This window comes from Zeugodacus cucurbitae, chromosome 6 (assembly GCF_028554725.1).
Source record: "Zeugodacus cucurbitae isolate PBARC_wt_2022May chromosome 6, idZeuCucr1.2, whole genome shotgun sequence".
Lineage (NCBI taxonomy): Eukaryota > Metazoa > Arthropoda > Insecta > Diptera > Tephritidae > Zeugodacus > Zeugodacus cucurbitae.
Window position 1 is genome coordinate 18,530,985 of NC_071671.1, and position 23,320 is coordinate 18,554,304.

At 32.9% G+C, this 23,320-nt stretch overlaps 2 protein-coding genes across 51 annotated transcripts in view; one reads left to right on the plus strand and one right to left on the minus strand.

Moving 5' to 3' along the window:
- Positions 1–23,320, plus strand: part of LOC114804952 (uncharacterized) — a 339,668-nt gene that overhangs the window by 255,211 nt on the left and 61,137 nt on the right. The window lies entirely within an intron of this gene.
- LOC105216804 (cell adhesion molecule Dscam2) overlaps positions 1–23,320 on the minus strand; it is a 147,580-nt gene that overhangs the window by 66,577 nt on the left and 57,683 nt on the right. For 19 of the 50 annotated variants that reach the window (XM_054233333.1, XM_054233371.1, XM_054233344.1 and 16 more), the window contains exons 4-6: positions 12,177–12,356; positions 10,274–10,423; positions 6,991–7,117 (exon numbers count right to left, since the gene is read on the minus strand). In XM_054233333.1, coding sequence (XP_054089308.1) covers positions 6,991–7,117; positions 10,274–10,423; positions 12,177–12,356 — 457 coding nt within the window. Of the gene's footprint in view, positions 1–704; positions 829–3,000; positions 3,125–5,429; positions 5,554–5,956; positions 6,081–6,990; positions 7,118–7,504; positions 7,629–7,858; positions 7,983–8,166; positions 8,291–10,273; positions 10,424–12,176; positions 12,357–12,573; positions 12,733–12,953; positions 13,125–13,637; positions 13,809–13,981; positions 14,144–14,727; positions 14,890–15,077; positions 15,249–17,842; positions 18,005–18,662; positions 18,825–19,276; positions 19,439–23,320 lie in introns of all 50 variants that reach the window. The other 31 variants (XM_054233341.1, XM_054233342.1, XM_054233334.1 and 28 more) reach the window with 25 other exon arrangements.

Sequence of the window (23,320 nt, forward strand, 5' to 3'; positions counted from 1 at the left end):
TCTGCTCACTATTTATAACCTGAAACGCACCTATAAGTTGGCACTGGATACGACTGAGCCGGACATTGTATCGCAATTGTACCATTAACCCTTATGCGATCGTAATTGATTTCATCTTTGCGACTAACGCGCGGTGCAACGCTACCAATTGGTTCTATAAGAAGTTAATACGGAAATTGTTTATAATAAAAGTAGTTGAAGAATAATGCGCTTAGTAAAAAAAACGACACTGAATGTTGAGATGGCTGCTGGGAAAAAATTTCTACACCATAAATTTGAGTATTTTATATTTACTTTAAATGTTTTAATTCTTATTCTTGTGATAGTTTCCACGTACCTATAAATTGGCACTGGATATGATTGTGCTGGACATTTCAATGCAACAGTTTGATTTTCTGACACACGATCGTGACTGAATTCATCATTTTTATTAACCTTGGGCGCAACGCTGCCGACAGGTTCTGGAAATATTTTGCGATATATTTTCTTGACATTATTTCCTTTAGAAAAAATTACATGATCTTTAAAAACCTGAATGTTGGTCGAAAGCTAATTTTAAAACGTCTTATGGAATCATCAATTATCCAAAACTTCAAAAAATATTTTTCAATGAAACTCTATTAATGTTCTATCAAAAATTTGTTATTAAAAATTTTTATCGTTTAAAAAGCCGAAATCTTAAATCGATTGTTTTTTATAAATACCTATATAGAGGCACCGGATATGACTGAGCTGGACATAATAAAGCCAGAGACTCATTAAGTTTCCCTAAAAATATGCCAGCTTTATCTTTAATCTCAACTTTGGGTGCTACGGACCCCACAGGTTCTGAAATGTTAGAAAGACCAAACGATGAAAGTACAAAGTTAAAAGAAAATATATAGCAGGAAGCCTGAATGTTGGATTTATGGTTCATCGTCAAACAAAATTAACATTTTTAACTTCTAAATTATGCAAAATTTTTAAAAAAAGATTGCTTGAGAAATTCATAACCTAGAACTTGGAAGAATATAGTCCTGTTTTCAAATATTCACCTAAAAAATGGCATGGGATATGCTTGAGCGGGACACAGCAAACTCAAGGAAGCATTGGCTTGTCGTATAGCAAAACCCAATTTGTCATTCATTTCAACTTTAGGCGCTACAGAGCCAACGGGTTCTGGAAATATATTATATAAAGAAAATGATGATGAGGTTACTGAAACGCTCAAAAGAAATCGTATTATATATTATTGCATAAACTACCTATATGGAATGTTGGGGGAGTAAGCCACTTAACATTGATCAAAAAGATATGGACGTTTTTTTTTAGTTAAAAATCCTATAAATAAGTTTTTTCTCAAACGAAACTCAACATAACTAAACAACTATTTTCACCATACCTAAAAGCTGGCATCGGATAAGCTTGCGCTGGACAAATCAGACTTAAAGAAGCGTTCTCTCGTTTAAATGCCACTTTGACTTTATCGTTAATATCGACTTTTGGAGCCACGGATCCAACGGGTTCTGTAAAAGTGTTATATAAGAAATGTAGTTTTCAAAATGTAAAAAGTTTGCAAAGCATTTTACGAAAACTGCCAGTGTTTTGTGTGTTCCAAGGTTTCATTTTTCAACTCAGATACAAATTATCTCTAATTAAACAACTCTATAAAACGTTACCTAAAAGCTGGCATTGGAAAGCCCTGCGCTGGACAAAGTAAACTCAAAGAAGTGTTGGACTTGCGCATACCGAAATCCATTTTATCATGCATATTTACTTTGGGCGCTACCGAGCCGACAGGTTCTGAAAATTCATTATGAAAAAGCTAATTTAAAATGCTACAAAAATGTATAAGCTGGTATTGCAATGAAAACCGCCTGTATACTTTCGGTACATTACCTATAAGCTGGCATTGGATATGATTGTGCCGGGCAGAGTAGACTAAAAGCTTTACCAAGAGGTTTATCCAACCAATTAATGCGATCTTTCACATCTACTTTTGGTGCTACGCTGCCCACAGGTTCTAAAAAAAGCAATTGAAAGGAGTTTTAAGAGTCTGTTGAAAATTTAAGCTCATGAAATTGCCTTTATGTTGGGAGAGTATTCTCTTTTGAAGTAATTTTTGTGATTCTTTGCATTCCGAAAAGATTAAGATATCGAAAAAAATCTTTGTTTCAGCTAATTAATTTAATTAGGTTGAATAACCATTAGCTGATGGTATCACACAACCTCAAAACGTTACTGATTAGAGAACTATCATTAAAAGCTTTTGAAAGCTCGCTGAGAATATTGCCTATTTTTTTTATAAAAAAAAAATATAATACACCGAGGGCTTACCTATAAACCGGCACCGGATATGATTGTGAGGGACAAAACAAATTTAAAGAGTTTCCAACTGGCTTATCTACCCATTTTATGCGATCATTGGGATCTACTTTTGGTGCTACACTACCAACGGGCTCTGAAAATTGTTTATTTTATGTGGGTTATGAATTGAAAACTGTTATTTTGAAAATTATCTGAATGTTTAGGATAAGCACAATATTTAGTTATAAGCGAGCGGCTCGGGGGACTATGATTTAAAAAGGAAAAAAATCCAATATTCACCTATAAATCGGTACCGGATATGACTGCGCTGGGCAAATTAAAGCAAAACTGCGACTGATTTCAGCGCGTGCGTAATTTATCTCATCTTTAATATCCACTTTCGGTGCAACACTGCCAACCGGCTCTGCGTTTGTAAGAGATTGAAATGGTACATTTGTATAAAAATTTGATTTTTTAAATTGAAAATGCCGTAATGTTGGGAGTGCCTTCGTTTATCGCGATACGAATTTATAGAAAGTTTCAGATTTTTGTTAAATTTTAGACTATTAACTAATCTCAAATCGTCAAGACTATGTCTATGTCTAACGGTTATATACCGTATTGAATGAATTCCATAAATTTTTTAAAAAGTATTTTTTTTTACAAATAAATTTTAATACTTTTATATCAAGTGATCTCACTACTTAATTTTACCTAAAAGCAGGCACCGGATAAGACTGCGCGGGACAGATGAGCGCTTTATCGCTGTGCAAACGAGTGCGTGCGAATGTAAACTCGTCACGTGTATCGACCTTTGGTGCTACACTGCCGACAGGTTCTATAGAAAATGCAAGGAAAAAATTAATTTCGATACCATGCTTTAAAATGGAATTCAATTTAGCCTTTCAGTTAACCTGGAAAAATGTTGGGATGAGATGATAACAGATTTCGCAAGATTTCAAGATTTTAAAATAGCGCTATTTTTTATTAAAATTTCACTGCCCAATATACACACCTAACAATTGGTACCGGATAAGCTTGTCCGGGACATTGCATAGCATACTCTTGCCCCATTTTCACTTGTATGAATTGAAACTTATCATGTAAACTTGTAAGCTTTGGTGGGACCGAGCCGACGGGTTCTAAAATTGTATAACAATAAAAATAAAAGATGATAATACAGATTCCGACGGAGAAAACTGCTTGAAATTGAATATTTAGAAAGGTACTCTTGTATTTCGATATTTTTGAAGCTTAGTCGATCACCATTTATCGATTGATTGTTTACGAATTAACAGAATTTTCAAGGAATCATTCTCCTTTATTATCAATATACTCTCAATAACTAAATCATTTCACTTAAGTTCCTTACAATTGGCACCGGATATGCCTGCCCTGGGCATTGCATGCAGAATTCTTGTCCAAATTTTACTTGTAACACTTGAAACTTATCATGCAAACTCGTTACCTTCGGTGGTACTGAGCCCACGGGTTCTATATATAAAATCATTTCAATACAAATTTTCAGCAAAAAGTGAATCTGAATGTCGGGATAAAGCCAAGGGATCATGAAAATGTGCAAAATTATTTTTTTAAATATATAAATATTTGCATTCTAGGTAAATTACTACCTTACGATCGGCACGGGATATGCTTGACCTGGGCATTGCATTGAGTAACTATTTCCCAATTTAACTTGCATCAAAAGGAATTTATCATTAATATTAAGAATCTTTGGTGGCACAGAGCCAAGTGGTTCTAGAAAAATTATAGAATAAAACATGATTCTTTTAGAAATTAACAAAGAAAGCTTTTAATGGAAAACTTGCCTGAATGCTTAAAGATATTGCGGTATTTTTATAAATAAGTGAGTAGAAATATGAAAAATAATGTAATTATCACGATAAAGCCAATAGATACATATATTTTGTATCAATTATTATCTCTAAATTTTTTTTAGTAATTACGACCACTTTGGCAACTCTACTTCTTTGCTTACGTCACTTTAGCGTTAATTTGCCAACTATAGTAAACGATAGCACTTTTTACCGTTTAGAAATTTCTTTCAGTCAAAATATTCTTTAAAATTTCTCGTAATAAACCACACATGTACCTTACTATTGGCACCGGAAAAGCTTGCCCGGGACATTGCATAGCATATGTTGCACCTTGTGGCACTTGCATGGTGCGCACTTTTTCGAGCAAATTCATTTTTGGTGGCACGCTGCCGACAGGTTCTATAAAATACAATAGTATACTTCAAAAATTTTGAAAATATGTATTGGAAAATTTTCTAACAGCCTGAATGTTGAGCCACAAACCGTTTTATTTCGAAAAATATTTAAAAAAAATTAGGTATATTTGCCAAACCTACCTATACATTGGTATTGGGTATGATTGTGCTGGACATTTTAAGCTAAAGCTTTCACCCAAATAAACACGAACACTGGAAAGTTCACTTTCCATACTAACTTTGGGGCGCACAGAGCCAATGGGTTCTGGGGAAAGGAACAAAATTATGAAATATATAATTTTTGTTGGTATTTTAATAGGAATAATAACTGTCTGTTGGGAGCTGGAAAACTGTATTACAATAATTGTATTGCCTACCTATAGGCTGGTATCGGATATGACTGCGCCGGACACTTTAAACTAAAACTCTCGCCCAAATTAGCACGCGCAATATTCAATTCACTCTCAATATTGACGCGGGGAGCCACTGAGCCAATGGGTTCTAGAATAAAAATTACGAATCAACAATTTCGAAGGAAGTTGAGTGACAAATATGCGCCTAAATGTATGCTAGAATGTTGGGATAGCAATTACAGCAACTACAGTTAGGTCCTGAAATTTTTAGTATTACAAAAATGCCAACAAAAATGTATCTACCTATGCGCTGGCGTCGGATATGACTGTGCCGGACAGAGTAGAGCAATTCCAACGCCACTCGCAATTTCGCGTGTCTGTAATTTGTCCTGTACGTTGATTTTGGGTTTAACGCTAGCGACGGGTTCTGCAAAATATTGTATACTAAAAAAGCTATGAAAATAGTAAGTGAAGACGGCTGAATGTTGTCGGGGTAAAACGAAGGACTAGCTATTGCAGATTGTGTTCAACTATTTTAGAAAATTACAAATTCGTACCTAAAAGCTGGCATTGGATAGGATTGCGCAAGGCAGAGCAGCGCATAACTGCGACCCAATTCCACATCGATAAATTGATGTTTGTCCTGCAGTTGCACCTTGGGGCGTACGCTAGCAACTGGTTCTATTTAACAAAAAATATATACATATTTAACGATTCATAGTAGTATTTAGTTAACCAATTTGAGTGAAAACTAAGTTAAACTGCCTGAAAGTATACTTAGAAATTTTCAAAAATAATTTGTTGCGTGATTTTCTAGTTACACACCTGAAAATAGGCACCGGATATGATTGCGCTGGACAGAATATAGCGCTACTGCTGCCACTGACAATTTGATTCATCTTGAAGCGTTCGAGAAATGTGATTTTCGGTGCAACACTGCCTACGGGTTCTGTAATTTTTTGTAACGATTAAGTCATGTGATGGAAAAAACTGACTGATTTGCTGGAATGCGGTGATTTTAAATTCACAAGTTGTAGAATACATTCTTTTACTGAATTTTTACTGTATTTTCAAAAATAATTACCTAAAAACGGGCTGTGGATATGCCTGAGCAGGACATAACAAGCTTAAACCTTGATTTTGTTTGCCCTTAACATGCTTTAAATCTTCACCGATACTAATTTTTGGGCTAACACTGCCTACAGGTTCTGGAAATTATTAGATAACGGTATATAATTAGAATTGTTGCTGTCAAAATAATACTAATGCGTAAAAATATTCTTGAAAACTGCCTACAATGATTTGCACGAATTTATTTTTCCAAAAAGAAATACAATTTAATATAAAATAATATTACTTTCTGATAATAATCATTAACATTGAATATATTGAGAGCGTTAAGCAAATGGTGCGTGTGAACACCACCACATTATCTATTATATTATCGATATTTTTAAGTCCGCCTCATTACTAACTATTTTCATATCAAATTGTTGATTAAAATGAATTTTCGAATTGAATTTACTAATTTGTAGTAAATCAGAAGTGTGATCCAAAATTACTTAATGATTCGACCACAATGAAGTATAGAGTATAAAGAGTGTCTGGTTGTGAGCAACTATTTTCGAAATACCTGAAAAACGGTGTGGGGTAAGCTTGCGCTGGACAAAGTAAACTCAAACTGCGACCACTCTTCGATTTTATATGATTATAATCATCACCAGAATTGATTTTGGGACTAACACTACCAACAGGTTCTGCAATAATAAATAACTAATATTGAGAATAGTTATTAAAAGGTTGGAAAATTGCCAGAAGTTTGGAATAGAGAAGCCTTAAACTGGATCAAAATTATGTAACTGTTTAACTGTATTTTGTGAACGTTACCTAAACAACGCCACTGGAAATGCCTGCGCTGGACAGAGCAGCGTTACGCTTTGGCTTTCATGTATCTTAACGGTACGCGAATCATCACCGGAGGTTAATCGTGGTGACACGCTACCAACGGGCTCTGATAACATATAATACATATAAACAAATGAAATATTAAAAAAAAGCTTTGGATATGGCTGGAAATGTGTTGGGATAGTGTAAAGCTTAACTGAAATAAAGTTTTACCTAAAGACTGGCACTGGATAGGCTTGAGCGGGGCACATTAATGTGGCACTCTGTCCACTAGCTACTTTTGGTATTTTTATTGCATCATCGCCAGCAGTCATTTTCGGACTAACACTACCAACGGGTTCTGAAGAAGGCATTTAAAGTTTTAAATGAAACTTTAGTTAAACACTTCTAATGGTATTGGAAAACTGCTGAATGTTGGATGAAGAGCTTCATAAAAAATTTTAATCAAAATAGAGATATATTTTGGTAACCTACCTAAAAACTGGTACTGGATAAGCCTGAGCTGGACAAAGCAGTGTCACGCTCTGCGTCAGTGGCACGCGTATAATTTTTATGTTTTCCTCGTTTGCAAATATTTTAGGACTTACAGAGCCAACAGGTTCTAGAAAACAAATATACCACGAAAAAGTGTGGGAAAAAGGTGCGATGTTTAGTTTAATTGAGAAATACTGATGTTGGGATAGCCAGAATTGCATTGTTGTTGTTTTACAATAATTGAATATATTACCTAAACAAAGGCACCGGATAGGCCTGTGCTGGACAAAGCAAGGTTGCACTTTTAGCGAGAGCAATTTTTACGATACGCGATTCATCACCCGAGGTTAGACGTGGACCAACGGTACCAACAGGCTCTACAGCAAATAATAAGAGCTTAATAAATGGAGATAATAATAATTTAGTTATGTTTCAGAGCCAAGATGTTGGAATAGGCTTAAACTTTGAGGTTAAAGTTGCTTAGAATCATATGAGAGTCTTATGCAATGTCAACTCGGTACTACTTGTCTCAGTAAACTAACTTGCTTTCTGAGACTGTTAAAACCTTCAGGAAATATCGGAGAAAATTCTACGAAATATAGCTTACCGAAATATTGGTACTGGATAAGCTTGCGCCGGACAAAGTAAAGTCACGGATTTATTGCCAGGGGTGATAATCACTTTTATATCATTGCCGGAGAGTAAGCGTGGGCCAACGCTACCAACAGGTTCTACAAAGATGATATATACAGGGTATGGCTTGTGTAATTTAAACCCGAGAAGCTAAACTGAAACTCGAAAACTGTTTGACTGTTGAAATAGACAGCTCCAATAATTTTAAACTTTTCATAAAACACCAAATACCCAATCTAACTTTCTTAATTAACAAAATACTACTATAACGGGGCAACACACCTAAACATTGGTGCTGGATAGGCTTGGGCTGGGCATAGTAGAGTGACGCCCGCTTGTGCGGCCGCCGTAAAGCTGCTGCTCGTTTGCACAGTGGGAAATTTCGGTGATACCCTGCCAACCGGTTCTGTAAATTGTTTTTAAAAAAATATATATTCTCAAAATATGTTGCTCAAAAATTTATGTGAGCCTTACAATAAAATATTGTATAATTAAAATGTAGTTAAAGTTAAAATATTTATTTATTTATTTAAAAGTGTAATATATTTACTTATAAATGCAAACTTACCTTGCACTTTTGGTATAATTGCTTAGGATAAGGGTACGAATTTCGCAAGTTTTTCTTGTAGTTTTTGTATTTTTTGCAAATTTTTGCTCAGCGCACAGTGACACAAAAAGTAACGCAGAAATTGACTTTTTTTATTTTTAATGACAAAATGCTCCTTTTGTTCAAGCTCAAGTCGGGCAAAAATAATTTAATTTATATGAAATTTATTTTATTTAATTGAACTTTATTTATTAAGAAATTTATTATTTGTAACGAAAATTTATTTTTTTGTATTTTGCAACAATTCGCGCGCAACAGTTTACCCTATCCCAACATTCAGGCAGTTTTCAATGCAGGCTAAGGGAGCAACAATTTTTTGATGAAACCGTTAGAATCTTTTTTATTTAATTAGGGAATTAAAATTTATATTTAAAAATTTTAATGAAGCAATTTAAAAATATAATTATTTTATTACATTATTTTTATTAATCTTTTTATTAATTAAAATTATACTTTTCATAAATAATTATTTATTTAATTGAAAAAAAAACAAGATTTTTTGTGTATATTTCGTTCCACACTCGTTGCAAAGAAAAAGATTTTAAGCAAAAAATCTTTTTGATTGTTTTTCATTTTAAATAATTTGTTCAAAAATTTGTTGCTTTAAATAATTTATATAACTTAATAGTAAAATTAATATATTGCGCAATACAAATTAAAACAATTTATATTGCTCAATATGATTTTTGAAAATATACAGCAGAAAAAAAAATAGTTTTAATTTCTTGTATATGTAAAGAGTATTAATATTAAAGTTTAAACTCACGTTAAAATGTTGAAATTTGTATTAGAAATTCAAAATTTTTAAGATCACATTTTTAAGGTAAAATTTTTAGAACACATTTTTTGACTACATATTATTTTTTTCTGCTGGAAAATATATATTGCATAACTGTGTATGTTTGAAAACTGTGCTATTTGGACTTAGTAAATATTTTTGAAAGCTTATACGATTTATTTTTAATTGATAATATTTAATATTTTTTTAATTGTCACAGTTATGCAATTTTTATATGTTTTTAAAAGCCTTAAGCTGCAGCTATTATTATAAATTTTTGCATTTTTTAAATGGGAATTTAAGTTGATAGGATTTTTTTTAATAACATTCAGTATTTCATTTTTATAATATATTTGTGTTTTTTTAATTCGATTGCTTTGGCAACAATAATCTTTACAGCTTAAGGCATTGTATTTTTTTTTTAAATATACGAAAATGCAGCTCTCATTTCCTTTGTACATATGTATTTACATATTTTTTTCCAAAATATATATTTTTTAAACTTTCAATTTAATAATTTTTAAGAAAAATTATATAACAAGTGTTATTTGTAACCGATTATTATATTATACATATCAAAATTTTGAATGAATGGGATTTTTAAAGATGAAACAATTTTATTATAGCTTTTTTTAATTTATTCAATAGAGAACTGAATTTTCGTATTTATCTTCGTTTAAAATACCGCAGTGGGAATTTCGAAGTTTTATTTAATTTCCTTTGTTTTTTGAAATATCTAAAAATGTTTTTCAAATTATAATTTTAATTTTTCATTATTATATTTACACTTTTTTCTAACATTCGACATTTATTATTATATATTTCCTTAATGTTCTTGTAAGTAATTTAAAGAATATATTTCTTTAATGTTTTCCAATAATAATTTTCATATAAATATTTTTAAATTTATCCAAACATTTTTTTTTTTTCGAAATTTCAACTGCCATTTATTTATTAATAAATATTTTACTTTACTAAAAATACGCTTCAATCTTACAACTTACCTGTAATCACCAAGCGTCCCTTTGTTGCGCTCAAACGTGTTTCGCCAGTTAGACGATGCTTGGTGCGGCACTGATAGCTTTTGTAACCATCTTCGGGTCCAACTTCGCGTATATGCAGTTCACCAGAGGGCAAAACCAAATATTTACCATCTGATTTTGAGGACGCAGCACAAAATTAATAGTGTGGAGTAGAAAAAATAAATATATTAGCATATTACATAGAACGTTTATATACTAAACACAAAAGCATGTATGCAAAAAACTACACTGTAAATAATTGAGTTTTTTAAGAAATAATTAAATTGATTTTTATTTTTTTTTATAATTAATTTCTTTTTTAATAATTAGTCATTTTTTCGGTGATTAATACATGTTTATTATAATTTTTACAAAATATTAAATTTTTTTTATAAAATATTTCTTTTTGTAATCAAAATTTATTACAATTTTAAATTATCTTATTCAAAGTGTAGTTTGCTTAAAATGATAATGTTTTTATATGTATAATATCATGCACTTTAGGTTAGTATTAATTTGAAAAACTATAGTGTATTTTTAGATGAAAAATGTTAAAATTTTACATTTAAATAAAATACAGTAAACTTCGATATTAATATATACAGAGATTACTATTTGTTTTTTAATGAATTTTAAATAATATTCCAATCTTCCATTTGTTCTTGGCAATTTCTTATTTATTGGAATGTTAATTTGAGTCACTCACAAAATACACCATAGTTTTTCAATAACTTTATTATCTTTGATACTATAATTAAGCGTTCACCAATACAAGCATTAACCGTTTGAACAATTTATTTCCACTTTATTTACCGGAAATGCCTTTAACAAATCAAGTAGCAACATAAGTTTTGAATAAAATATTTTCTTTATTGATTTTAGTTGAAATGTTTTTGCAACAGTTTATAGTTTGTTTTTGTTGCATTTTTATAATTTAAATTTTTATAAATTAAAGCACTTCAAAATTATTTAAAATAATTCACTGAAAGTTCTGCGCGTACCCAACAGAGTGATGACACGATAACGATTACTTTGATTGATTTGCGAACGATTAGCGCACTTAAGCTGCGTTTACACAACATATAGAATGATATAATTCATATATTTTGAATGAATATGAAATAATTTTTAATAATTGAATTGCGTTTTCTTGTTTATTGCTTGTGAAAATAAATTTGTTCAAGTTAGGTAATCAAATATATTATATATGTATATATATATAAATGCCGCCAGCATGCTTTGAAACGACCAACAAAAATGCCAATAAAGTGCATTTCATGCACATAATATTGTTATCTTAATATGCCAGAATTATGTATATATACATTTTTACAATTCATTAATGTTGCAATATTTGAGTAATTATTTTATTTGTTATTAGCATTTTTGTTACAACTATTTACATTAATAATTACAAAATCTACAAAACTATGCTACATGAAGGGGGATTTTCATGGGGTAAGGCAGGCTGGATAGACCCTTGGAATATTTGGTTGACAACAGGAAGTTTGAAGGAACGGATGGGAATGAAAAACGAAAAAAAAAATAGAAAAAAACAAAGAGCAAACAATTGTGGTAGAAAAAGTGAACGAGGAATCACTTATGAAACGCAAGTTGAAACAGAAAGTGAAAATTAACAGAGAAAATAAGTAAGAAGCTGATTGAAAACGCGAAAAACCTAGACAAATCCTCTCTCTAATATGCATTAGGTAGTAAAGTGATGAAAGCAGCGCCAGCCTATATATAGTCTAGTTTACGGGACAGACAATGTGATTTATTTGTTTTGTGGAAGCAGGATAATGCATGGAACATTTGAGAACAAATTTAACAAAAAATATATATTTCGAAATAACTATTGCACACTGCTAAAATCAGCGTTATTTACCGCTATCAAAGTGTCCGACGCCATCGTTAGTGGTGAAAATTTCGCGTTCTTCATCTTCCACCCACGAAGCGACTGATATGAAATCCGCCACAAAACTGGGTATATGACATTTGAGTATGGCGCTATTGCCACGCAAAACAGCCTCATCCATGACGTTAACCGTATAGGATTGCGGTACGACTATAAAGTGTTTGGGAGAGCATGTTGAAGTAGAAAAAAAGAGAGGAGCAAATTGGAGAAGACAAAATGAGTAGAAGCTTGTAGTTTGGCAAAAAATAAATTATATATAATTAAATAATAAAAAAGAGGGCTCAGTGAGGGTAAATTTTGGAAAAACTACGCTAGAAAATCCCCCTCAAACTAATAGTTAATCAAAGAAAATGTAATTTAAAACTACCAGCGCTGGTTTTGGTGTAGACACCACCGTCTGTATCCACCCAATCGACAATATCTATATGATCGGCGACAAATGATGGCGTTTGACATTTGAAAATGGCGGCATTGCCCTTAATAACATACTCATCGTATACTTGTGATTCAAAGAATTGTTTGACAACTGCAAATGGAAACGGAACGGGTGATTTTGAAAACAATGAAATTGTAATTGAAGTTGGTATATAGGAAATTAATATTTTTTTAAATAAAATGCAACGCTGCAATGCTGTTAAGGAACTTGAGGATGACAGGAGATATCGTAAACAAGTTTGAGAACTGACACTTAGAATTACTAAAAGTATTAACTTCAACTCTTTTAACACACGAAAATCGAAAAATTACCCATTTGGTCATTGCTATCGGCGCGCATAAATTCAACATTATTCTCATCCAACCATGATTCTACGTTAATGAAATCGGCCACAAAAGATGGCACCAAACACTTGAGTGTTGCAGAGTTGCCACGTAAAACAAATTCATCAATTACGCGTGTTTGATAAAACTGATGTACAACTGAATGAAAACAAAACAGAAGTAGGCCAATGTAATGGAAAAAACTTAAATGAAATATAGTAGAGAAATGGGAAAGTACACATAGAGCACATTTTGGAACATGCGAAACATATTATTTTCTTTAATTTGAACCATATTCTCGCAATACCAGTTTCTTTATCAGTGCCCGGATAGTAGTTTCTATTCTCTGAGTCCAGCCATAGGTCAACAAAAACAAAATCAGCCACATATGAAGGAATCTCACATTTCATAACCACTGAATTGCCGCGTATGACATACTCATTATCGGCTTCTGATTCATAACTCTGTATGACAACTGCGCGCGTACCAAAATAACGGTTAAACACGTGAGAAAAGAGGGAGAAAAGTGAAAAGCAGAAATTTAAATGAATTAAATTAAATGAAAGCGTTAAAAGTATTACAAGGGATAGATGGGATTCACATGGGAGTTTGGTGCCTAAAACAAACTGAAGTTTGACAATACGCGCATAATATTGACATTCAAGCAAATACCATATGCTTGTGAGGAATTGCTACGCCATAATTCCAAACCCTCCTCATCGACCCAGGCTTCGATTTGTACGAAATCCGCTACAAATGAGGGTATTTTACATTTGACCACCGCTGCATTGCCTTTGATCACATACTCATTCTCCGCTTCGGTTATGTAAAACTGAGAAACGACTGTTAAAATCAAAAAAAATATTTTTTGAAAAGCATTTTTTAAAAGTAAAGAAAACAAAAACATTAGGAAGTGTCTGCAAAGAGAGGTGGGAAATTTGTAGGAACTTAATATTAGCTGCCTATTGACTAATCCAACCACTAATTTAATTGCGATTAAAGCAAAAACAGCGCACCATAATTATCGGTGAATGTCAATACATTATTATCCTCATCGATCCATGATTCGACGCGCACAAAATCGGCGACAAACGACGGTATAGAACATTTCAGCACAGCAGCATTGCCTTTAATCACGTATTCAGTCATGATTTCTGCCTCATAAAATTGATTGACGACTACAAGAAGTTGGTGAGCGAAAAGAACAAATGCAAATAGTGAACGAAAAAGTTGAGTAAAAAAAATAATTTATGAAAATAAATGCGGAAAAATGTTTGAAAGGAGCGGCGTCAAAATATATAAGTTTATGCTGGGGAAACAGCAGGAAACTACTTAAACTAGTTAACAATATTTTTTATTGTTGCTTTTGCCAACCATAATTGTCGGTGTGTCGCAAAACATTGTTCTCCTCATCAATCCACGATTCAACGCGCACGAAATCCGCCACAAACGATGGTATAGAACACTTGAGTACCGCTGAATTGCCCTTAATCACATATTCCATTAAAATATCGGCGCCATAATATTGATTGACAACTAAAAAGGTGTGTTCAGATAGTACAATTTAAAAAAGATTTCGCAAAAAATATATAGCGCAATGGGAAGAAAATAGTTGAATTTTAGGTTATGTAAAAGTAAAGAAATGTTTTGGAGAGATTTTCAGGATTGGTTTACACACAAAATATGTTAAATACGCGCCACCAAAAATGCACTTAACAAATACAGCTACTCTTTTTTTCTTTAAAATTATTTTTTTTTATACCAAAACTATCGGTGGGCAGGAATTCAGTGCCCTCACTAGACAACCATGCCTCCACTTTAACGAAATCGGCAACAAAACTTGGTATGGTGCATTTTAAAACCGCTGTATTGCCCTTAATGACATACTCAGAAACGACCTCAGCCTCATAATACTGATTGACCACTGAAAGTTAGCGTTAAAGAGTGGAGAGTATGAAAAAAGTATCGATATATTTTATAGAGTATAAAATTATAAACGAAAAGTAATTTAAAAAATAAGAAGAAGAGTGTGGAACATGGACGATAGCTGGATAGGTAAGACTAGTTGACTTTAAAAACTAATTCCTTAATCCAAAAGCAATTCTCCACTACCGGTGCCCTGTTGCTCATCCAACGTTGCATACAATTCGCCGCTTTCATCCTGCCACGATATAACCTGCACAAAATCGGCCACAAATGAAGGTATCGAACACTTGAGCACAGCGGCGTTGCCACGTATTACATATTCATTATTCACTTCGGATTCGTAGAATTGTTGTACAACTGTTTTAAAAATGAAGAAATGCAAAAAATGCACACTGATGAATGCAACACAACTCTCACGTGAACTTGCAAGTAACGGCTAAATTTGATATGAATGCATTGCTGCGCGCCGGCAGTCAATGTTTAATTACATAAAACATGCGGCGACAATTACGCTAATGTTGTTGCCACTTTTGCGCCATGTTTAAGCGCGAAAACACTACAAAATGCATATATTAAACGACGAAGAAATGTGGGAAAATGCAACGAAGCGTGGCGTGTGCGCGCTGTGCGCTCTCTCATGAGCTTACATTACCCTTCAGTTGGCAACTTTTCACATGTACCGCTTGTAATTGAAATGAAAATCACGATAATCGCTTAGCGCGTAATTCGCACGCTTCCACAAAGAATTCTAATGATTCTAAACTCGCTTAAAGGCTCATTGTATTGCTCTCGCTCTATCAACCAACCACCTATACCATATATACGTATATAATTTCGAATGTTAATGCTCGCGTGTGGCCGCTACATTAATTAAGATTTAAATACTTTTATTTATCAATGGCGGCTTGCTGCTGTAGGAACTGTAGAGACATCACTAAGGAGTTGGGAAGAATTATGTAACGCCTACAAACTTCATGGGAAGCGCATGTGACAGTGAAATTATTGAGTTAGTCGTTGCCTGTTTTAAAGTGCGGAGTTTCAGTTTTTTTGTTATTTTCAAAGTGAGAGGTTAATGACTGATAAAATATGATTAATTAAGTGCAAGTGTAGATACATGTGAAGAAATGAGATCCAAAAAAAGAAAATTATAATTATATAGTAAGAACTGAAAGTTGGTAGAAAAAAAAACAGTGGTGGCGATAAATAAGGTATTGTAATCGTTAAAAATATAAAGTGATGAATTTGAAATATAATTCGGTATGGTTTTGAAGAGGAATAGAATTCCGTGGCAATAAAATAACATGAATAACATGAGAAAATGAGAAAATGAAAAAATCTAACGACAATATTTCAAGATCCGGAGCAAGAATTTAAATAAAATGAAAAAAGGTAGTATATGACAACCTTGTCTTTAAGGAGTGTAGAAAAAAGTAAAATTATATTTTTGGAAATTAAGTATTTTTTTATTTTAGTTATTATAAATAATAACCAATAATATTAATTAAAAAATTTTCTGGTCAACCAATTTATAAATGTTAGGTAGGAAAAGGGCATCTATGAAGTGGGTTTTCATATGGCATAAAGTTGAGCACTAGTTCGTATATTGTATTTAGGCAGATAATAAATCAATTTTTTGTGGTATATTTAAGAATATTTTTTATGAATAAATTGCTCCGCTTAAAACTCTGCAATTAATGTACATAAATGTGAACGTCTCTTAAATACTAAAATATGCGCATTTTTTAGTTTGACACTTCGTTGATTGAACGTTAAAAGCCGTTAATTAAAGGGTTAGGTGGATTTCAAAAAAACAATGTTTGTCTTACATGGTACAATATGTTTAAAATATTATCCAAAAATATCAAATCAATCCGAGTCAAATTCTAAGACAAATATCCTTTGAAAGTTCCGCTCATACAACTTTAAGCGAGTTAAAAACAAAATTGTTTAAGTCAGTGGACATGATATTTTGAAAAGATATAAAGCCATTTTGTTCAAATTTTGTACACATTTTTGGAATAATATTATCTAGTTAATGAACCAAGGATTCTTTTTCATTTTTAACGCACCTATTTAAAAAAAAAAGTCTGTTTTAAAAATCTTTTAAATCTGTCAAAATACAAGTTTTACTATTTTCTTGTTCCTTCGTACTAGATTTATCCATCTACTATCCAAAAATTTTTGGTTTATTAATTTTAGATCAACCAATAATGAGTTAGGTCAACGATAAAAGCTTGTTTTTGACATGTCATGGGTGATGACGTTTTCGGAATATTTAAATAAAAATTTCACAAAATACTATTTAATTATGTATCTTTGATATGCTGAATTGTTGAAATTACATACATATGATTGTATATATTAATAAACACATTTTAAAAATACCCTTATTTTTAGCCTCTGAAAGCCACCTACCCCATAAAAAAACTTCGATGAATTTATGTAAATGCTCAATGTGAACGCGTCTTAAGTACTAAAAGTTGAGCATTATTTTAGTTTGACACTTCCACGATTGAATGCTAAAAAAACTGTTATTTAGAAAATTTCAAAAATTCCAAATTTATAAGGATGCTTAATTAAAAAAAAAGGTATTTAAATATATTCTTACAAAAATAAATTTTGATGTAAAACAGCTCTTCTCTTAAAGAATTTATTGCTTTACATTAATGAGAATGTTTCAAGACAAATAATTTTGACTTCGAACTAGAAAAGTTAATTCAAAATATTTTAGTTTTTTAAAGCAAGGTTCTTAATATTGTTTCTTTATTATTATTAAAAAACTATATTTCGAAAAAAAAATTCAAACTGTGCCCAACTTCATTTCATCTCAAACATCTAAATATTTAATAATATAATATATTTTTGTACACTACAACTGTTTGACAGCTTACAATTCACACTAAAGCAAGCAAACATAACCTAAAAACTGCACAAAAATTCTTTGCACCAACCATATTCAGTGCCTGGCAAAAAGTCCTCATTTTGATCCGTATGCCAAGACATAACACTGACAAAATCGGCGACAAACGAAGGTATTTCACATTTTAAAACAGCTGCATTGCCACGTATAACATAAGCTTTATTTACATCGGTATCGTAATATTGAGCAACAACTGAAGGATGTTGGAAAACAAAAAAATATTGAATTTTATAAAATTGGAAGTATCATAAACATTAAAAAAAATTAACTATCAGGAACAGAATTGAAAAAAAGGAGCTTCCCGTTGTCGATTTAATGAGGAATTAAATAAAACAGCTGATTCTGGTGACTGAAAATATATTGTGGTGTGGTGAATTTCAATTGCTGTGGTAAATGTTGTGTTGTATTACTCCTTGCAGTTGGTAGCTGCTGTAATTGAGTTTAACGACTAATTTGTGTGAAAGTAGAACTGTTGAATTGTTTTTTTTACAGTGATTGTTGTAAAACGTCGCTTACAACGTATATACATTACGTTTTACGTTGTTTATTTAGTTATTGGTGTTGATTAATTTGTAACCAGTGTTTGTTAGACCAATTGTAAGTGTACGTTTAGTTGAGTTGTGTGTAAAAATTTGGTTTTTTCAATCTTTCGTAAAGGCATATAGTGTAATTTACAGGATTATTTGGGGTTTTTACGCACTTTACAATACTTTTTTTATTTTTCTATACAAAAATTAATAATTGTGATGATAGTAGAGTAGTTTCCTAATTAATTTGCGATATTTATTAGCACGTTAGACAATTAACATTACGTAGTATTTAAATAGAAATTTGAAAGCGAAAAAACACACCATACTCAGTGCCGGGAAAGAAACTCTCTTCCTGATCGGTATGCCATGATATGACGCTAACAAAATCGGCCACAAATGATGGAATGTCACATTTCAGAATGGCCGAATTGCCGCGTATGACAAATGCTTTATGAATATCCTCCTCATATTGTTGGGAAACGACTGCAACGATGTTGTTGTTGGAATTGCCAAAAGGAAATGAATGAATATGATGAAATAAATACAAATAGCGGAAGATTTAGAAAGTTGGTGCTTCAAATAAATATTTAAGAAGAGATTGGTAAAGAAAATATGCAAAAGTTTGCAATGAAATTATGAGTGAAACAGTATGATGACTAAAGTGTGAAATGAAAGAAAATCAAAATAATAGCAAATTATGGTCGGGAAATGCTGTTTGGGGCGGGGGCGCTATTTGCATTTTTTGCAACCGTTACGCATAACAAATAAAAATGCTTCCAACGCGTTACCAACGACGTGCGATTAGTGGCAGCTAAGTTAAAAACAACCGCTTATATTGAAAACGAACGGGATAGGGATTTCAACCAGTTAATATCACTAATAGCCTTCTTAAACCATTTTAATATTTTTATTTTTGTTTTTTTTTAACTTCGCACCATATTCGGTTCCGGGAAAGTAATTTTCATCACTATCCGTATGCCAGGAGACGACTTCAACGAAATCAGCGACAAATGATGGTATGAGACATTTAATAACCGCTGCATTGCCACGTATCACGTGCTCTTTGTTGACATCCGCTTCATAGTATTGAGCGACCACTAGAAAATTGGGGTTTGTGGGGTTATTATTGTGATTTCAATGGGTTATGCTATTAATTAATCTGTATTCCGCCTGAGTTTCACTGACATTTCGTTTGTGGCTTAATCTGTATCTTCATTTGTATAAGTATGAAATTGCTACTCCATATGACGTTAAAAAGATAAGATTTCACTCAGTATTGATTGAGCAGACGTACAAGCTGGACCCCAGCAAGGAGAAAATGCACCAGTTTCCCTTCGATAAAGGCGAAAACCAAAGCCGGGACCCTTAAAACTGAATAGTGTTTATGGCCCTGATACTGTAACAAGAAACCAGTCGAAACTTTGGTTTTGTCCATTCCGTTCCAGTAATTTTTATGTCAAAGGTACACCACGGCCAATTGTCGAAAATTTCGGTACAAAAATGGAAATTATCGAGTCTATTTCTGAAATGCATTGTTACTGGTGAAGAAAAATGTGTCACTGACGACAACGTCAAGCGAAAACGGTATTAGTGAGTGAGTGAATCGTGGTGAGCCGTCGCACACGGTAACCAAGTCCAAATTGACGGTCATGAAGGATTTGTTATGTGTTTGATCAGAATGACGGGGAATCATCTACTCTGAGCTGTTATCCTCTGGAAACTATTAACTCGAACCTGTATTGTCAACAATTGGACCATCTGAGGGAAACAATCGTCCAGAAGCAACTAGCTTTGGCCAATAAGAAAACAGTTCTGTTCCATCAGTACAAAACCAGGTCAAACACACCGATAGTGGCTCACCACAAACTCCGTGAGCTTGGTTGGGAAGTTTTTATTCATCCGCTGTATAGTCCGGACATGTCATCAAGTGATTACTACATATTTCTGTTCACGCTTGTAAAAATCGACTGTCCCTGGTGTTTGCCCATAGGGATGAGTGTTTGTTTCGAACAAAACTTAAATCTTAATCCTAAAATAATGGATTTTCTTTTATTCTCAAATTTTCTTTTGTTGAGTTTAAAATTAAATTACTTTCACAACATTTCCAACACTGTTTGCTGTTAATTTGCTTGCGTTGTCTTGCTTAAAATGAGCGTTAAATTACAAAATTAACCACATTTCTAACATTCACTACAGATACGCCTCTTCTGCTTGCTTTCGTGTAATTAAATTAAAATCGTAATTTAGCTGACAGTGCGTGTGAGGTGCCATAACAACAACAGTTTATGCCACAACACACCTCACAAAATTTTTTCCAACTGTCGCCATGGCTTACGCGCATTTGAATATTGCTCTTTACCTTGCTGAAGACTCATTTGCTAGGTAAACTGGTAAACTCGCTTGCTATGTGCCTATTAGCCATATTAAGCTGTGTTGCATGTAGTTCATGTTGACGTGACACGCGGCGATTTGTCGCTTTAGCTGTCAAAATATGTAGCTGCGGCGTATTTGCTTCCGTTTTGTATGTGTAATATACGTTGTGCGTTGGTATGACACTTTGTCTAAGTAAATTTATAATCGTTTAAATTATACTTCAAGATTAAGGCGCGCTTTCGCATGATGACATAGCATTATAAATATATATTTTTGTATATATAGGTTAGTGGGTGCGTAAAGTAGCCCAAAGAAATGCTAAACGGAAGTGACGCGCTTTGCCGTCAAAATATGCTAAGGCTAGTTATAGCTCGTTACAGGTTGTTACACGCAGTCAGCGGTGCTACATCACAATACAAGGCAATATATTATATTATTGTTGTGTCTTTTGTTGTTGTCTAGGTGTGTTTAATACTCATTAACCAACCAAAAAAATGTGATAAATTGAATTTAACTTTGCCGTTAAATGACAAAAATAAAAGTCTTAGCATGAGTAGGTGCGTCTTGCTCTATTACCTGACTACTTATTATGCTAATTTTTGTAAGAAAATTAATTATGTTACGCGCTTTTTGTGCAGAACTTTAGCTAAATGATGCGCACGAAACTTTGGGAGTGGAGTTAAATGTGCGAAAATTTTGATGGTTAAGTACGTTGAAAGTGGCCATTTAGCGAAACAGTGCTGTGAATGGAAACTTGATTAAAATTTTAGGAATATTTTTCTTTTTTTGTAAAGCAGAAGCCACTAATGAAAGTAGCCATTAAGTATTATTACTCGTTAGTCAAACTACTAGTTGAATTTATGAGAGCAATTATACTTTAACTGCAAATTTATTTATGAAATATTAATAAAGAATCTCTTCTTAGACTTAATAATGCCTTCACGCACCCAAAATGCGTAATTTTTAATCGCAAACTCTTCTTTACGCCACTACCGAACCTCACACTTTATTAAAAACCGAAATTGCAACACAACCAACTGTCATTTATTAGGCAAACTGCCGAACGCAACCAATTTTGCTGAAGCATTTATGTCATAATTTTGCGTACTTATCATTGTTGTAAATGCAAAGTTTGCAATTCAGCGTTGTATTCATTACAATAACGGAAGTTGCATTGTTCACCATAAAAGGCTGCTATAATGCAACGTACGTAGATGCAACACTGGCATTACGTACGCATTTGTTGCCGATGACAATGCTAATTTAAAGCTAATGAAACGCTACTCATCAACAACTTTGCGCAACAACAGCATACGATATGTGTGACATGGTGTTGCCAATTAATTGCAGTTGCAATGAAAGTTTCGATAATGAGGCACTCAATGAGTAAGAGTTATTGTTTTTGTACAAGAAATGAAAATGAAAAAAATCGCTGGATGGTGAGTGTACGTCCAAGAGAGGTTTCACTGTATTTTGAATATTATAGTCGTGTGAACGGAAGTATAATTGAAAAATTGAACCACAAACGAAATGTCAGAATAGAAGAAAAAATAATGAGAACTTCTTGATATTTGACCTAAAGTAAACCGTTTTTTATATTAATTTCCATCTAGTAAAGTGTGAAATTAATCATACGCAACGCCGCTTATTAGATGAAATAGTACAGCTGAACAAGTGAAACACAACTTCAGAGCAGAAGAACGGTACAACCCAACGATGTACGCAGTATGTATTAGTCAACGTCGAACCTATAAATTTCGGTGGAGGAATATATATGTCAGTGATAGTTGGAGGACTTTCAGAATTGAGAACTTTCTTATGATTTGATACTTATTTATTTGTATATTTAGTTAATTTTGCACTTAACCGAGGAATCTTTAAAACTTAGAAAAGGAAAAAAACTCATTTCAGGACTGTTATATCTGATTAATAGATTCTCTTTATCGATATAACGGGAGATCTAAGTAGAGCTACTTTTTTCAACAGCCTTTTTTAGCAGATCACGCATAAGTCATGTCAAGCTGTAATGTTATTTTTGTTCAGTATTGTTTGACATTTCATCATTGAAAGACCTACGCCTGGACAACGTTTCAAATTGTTCAACTTTATTACGAAAATTCACGTTCTGCCGGTGAGAACATAACCGTAAATGGCGACCGTTATCGCGCAATGATAACCAACTATTTGATGCCTGAAATTTAAGCTCGGGGTCTCGGCGACATTTGGTTTATTGAGGGAACACTTCGGTGAGCAGATAATTTCACGTTTGGGGCCACGAATATCGTGTGATATCACACCGTTAGATTTTCTCCTGTGGGTATATGTAAAGTCTAAAGTCTATGCGGTCATTCCCACTTCAATTAAAGCCTTGAAGCAAAACATCACGCGTGTCATTCGCCAGTTTGAAATCCTCGAACGAGTCATCGAAAATTGGACTCAAGAGATGGACTATTTGAGACATTTAATTTTAATTTTCTTTTTTTTCCTTTAAAAAAGTAGGGAACCTCGAAATGGATCACCCTTTATTTACTCGAGCGATTGAATATTTTTCTATATCCTGTTCTCAGCATATTAACAAACAGTCTGAATGTTTTTTTATACCTTCA